The sequence below is a fragment of the Aethalodelphis obliquidens genome, unplaced genomic scaffold (assembly GCF_003676395.1).
Source record: "Aethalodelphis obliquidens isolate GAN/ISIS:26980383/991018 unplaced genomic scaffold, ASM367639v1 scaffold11, whole genome shotgun sequence".
NCBI classification, from domain to species: Eukaryota; Metazoa; Chordata; class Mammalia; order Artiodactyla; family Delphinidae; genus Aethalodelphis; species Aethalodelphis obliquidens.
Genome location: NW_020837955.1, coordinates 24,770,220 through 24,772,071, shown reverse-complemented (window position 1 = coordinate 24,772,071; position 1,852 = coordinate 24,770,220). Strand labels below are relative to the sequence as shown.

The 1,852-nt window shown below is 35.8% G+C and overlaps 1 protein-coding gene across 1 annotated transcript; it reads right to left on the bottom strand.

Moving 5' to 3' along the window:
* Positions 1-335: 335 nt before the first annotated feature.
* Positions 336-1,626, bottom strand: LOC113623398 (small integral membrane protein 15). The gene has a single exon (XM_027112541.1). It carries the CDS (start codon positions 1,428-1,430, stop codon positions 1,206-1,208), a length of 225 nt encoding a protein of 74 aa, XP_026968342.1. The 5' UTR covers positions 1,431-1,626; the 3' UTR covers positions 336-1,205.
* Between the last annotated feature and the right edge of the window lie 226 nt (positions 1,627-1,852).

The following is a 1,852-nucleotide window of genomic DNA, read 5'->3' as shown; positions in this document are numbered from 1 at the left end:
TGACAACAAAATTATTAACCATGCATTTATAAAAGCCATGTTAAAGAGTAAAAAGTTCCAGTTATACTACTTAACTGAAGGAAATATCCTTCAGCCCTTTATTTCTAACTATAACACATTCTAATTTTGACATGATTTACACCTTTTTCACCCAACTAATACTATGCTAAACAAACTTTTTCCAACTGTTAAGCCTTTCTTTACCATTTATGAAATATGACTTAACTGTTACTCTTTCAAAGTTCCTTAAAAGAGATTTGAATTTTAATTTTCACCATGAACCTGTTTGATCAAAAAAGTAAAGGACATCACTACCACATGAATTACAGAATGGAATGAAAAACAAAAGTGGTATTATATAATCAGCAAATTATTTGATAAGACATTTTAACTACTTCACATTTCTACTTATAGCACAAGTGAGAATGAACTGGTTCCAAGGTACTACAAGGTTTGGCATTTTTACTCCAAGCTTTAAATCATAGTGTTGATCTACTCAAGTCATCTCTAAGAAAATGGCAGTGTTCATAAGTACAAAAATTGTTATATCCAGTAAGTGGTATTCTACATGGTCAAGATAATAAGAGAATTCTTTATAAAATTAGATTTTTAAAAATGCAGAATGTCTGGTAATTACCAGTATCTCAAAAGCTAAAATGAGAAAAATACAGAAAATAGAAGTACTCGTTGAATAATACTTTGCTTTGAGGAAGCCAGAAATGATTCTATTTCAAGAAATAAGTAATAATGATAAAAGATGTGATTAACACACTGTATCTCTTTTAAGCCAAAGCATGCTTTTCACCTCAGGACAATTCTGATTTTTACATTCTTAATCTCCTTTGTCCAGAACAGGACCCCATTTTAAGCCATTATTTGAATAGAGTCCATAATCTAAAGCCATTTTTCTCCACAGGATGTTTTCACTGTAGTACATATGCTGCAAAAAGGCAAATGACTAAGTCAGTTATAAAGAATCTGTAGCATAATAAATGCCAATTTACAGTAACTGTCAACAGACTTCTACACCGAAGCCTAAAAGTTGCTATAGTACAGGTGAGAACTAACATGATTCTTTCACATGCTCAGACTTCGTTTACTAAATAATACTGTCACAAGATCTGAAAAGAAACCTTAATGGGTCCTTCCAAAGCTGCATAATTTTCCAGATGATTTTCCTCTGGTTGCAGAGCCTGTTCATTCCTTCAATCCTTTTTTAGTCGTTTAGCTTTTGCAATATTTTCTTGACGTTTTTGTTTCTTCTTTTGCTCCTTTTCCCTGGCCTCGATCATCTTGGCCAATTTCCAAGACAGTACAGCACTTGCTAGAAACAATGGAGTTAGGGCCAGAATAACTGTTGTAAGGAAGCCATATGGGTCCTTTGCAGCCCATTCCACAACATACTCAGCCCAAGCCTTTATATCAAACATCTTTGTAGAGGCCTTATGCTTTGAGTAGTGATCTCTAACTTTGTCCTGGGATTATTAGCCAATCACAATTTCAGATGACCCTTGGTTGGCTGTCTTCTTTAGCTCTACCATACACTTCTGAGAGAATGCTTAAATTCTATATACTTGGGCCGTCGGCGCCGTGGCCGCCTCCGCCGGGTACGGGGGCAAAACTGCGGCTGCGGCCACCACCGGCCTCCCCTACAGCGCACCCGAGACTCAAAATATTTTTAATGAACTCTGAAGAAGGTTGTGGCACATCCTTTGGGGAAATAAATTCATTCTTCCTAAGTTATATAATTCATAAATTATTTTTATAGGACACTTCCTTTTTTCACTGAAGCCAACCCACTGAGATCATTTGGTCAAAAGAACAGGATGTCATGTACCCACAGATTCCCATT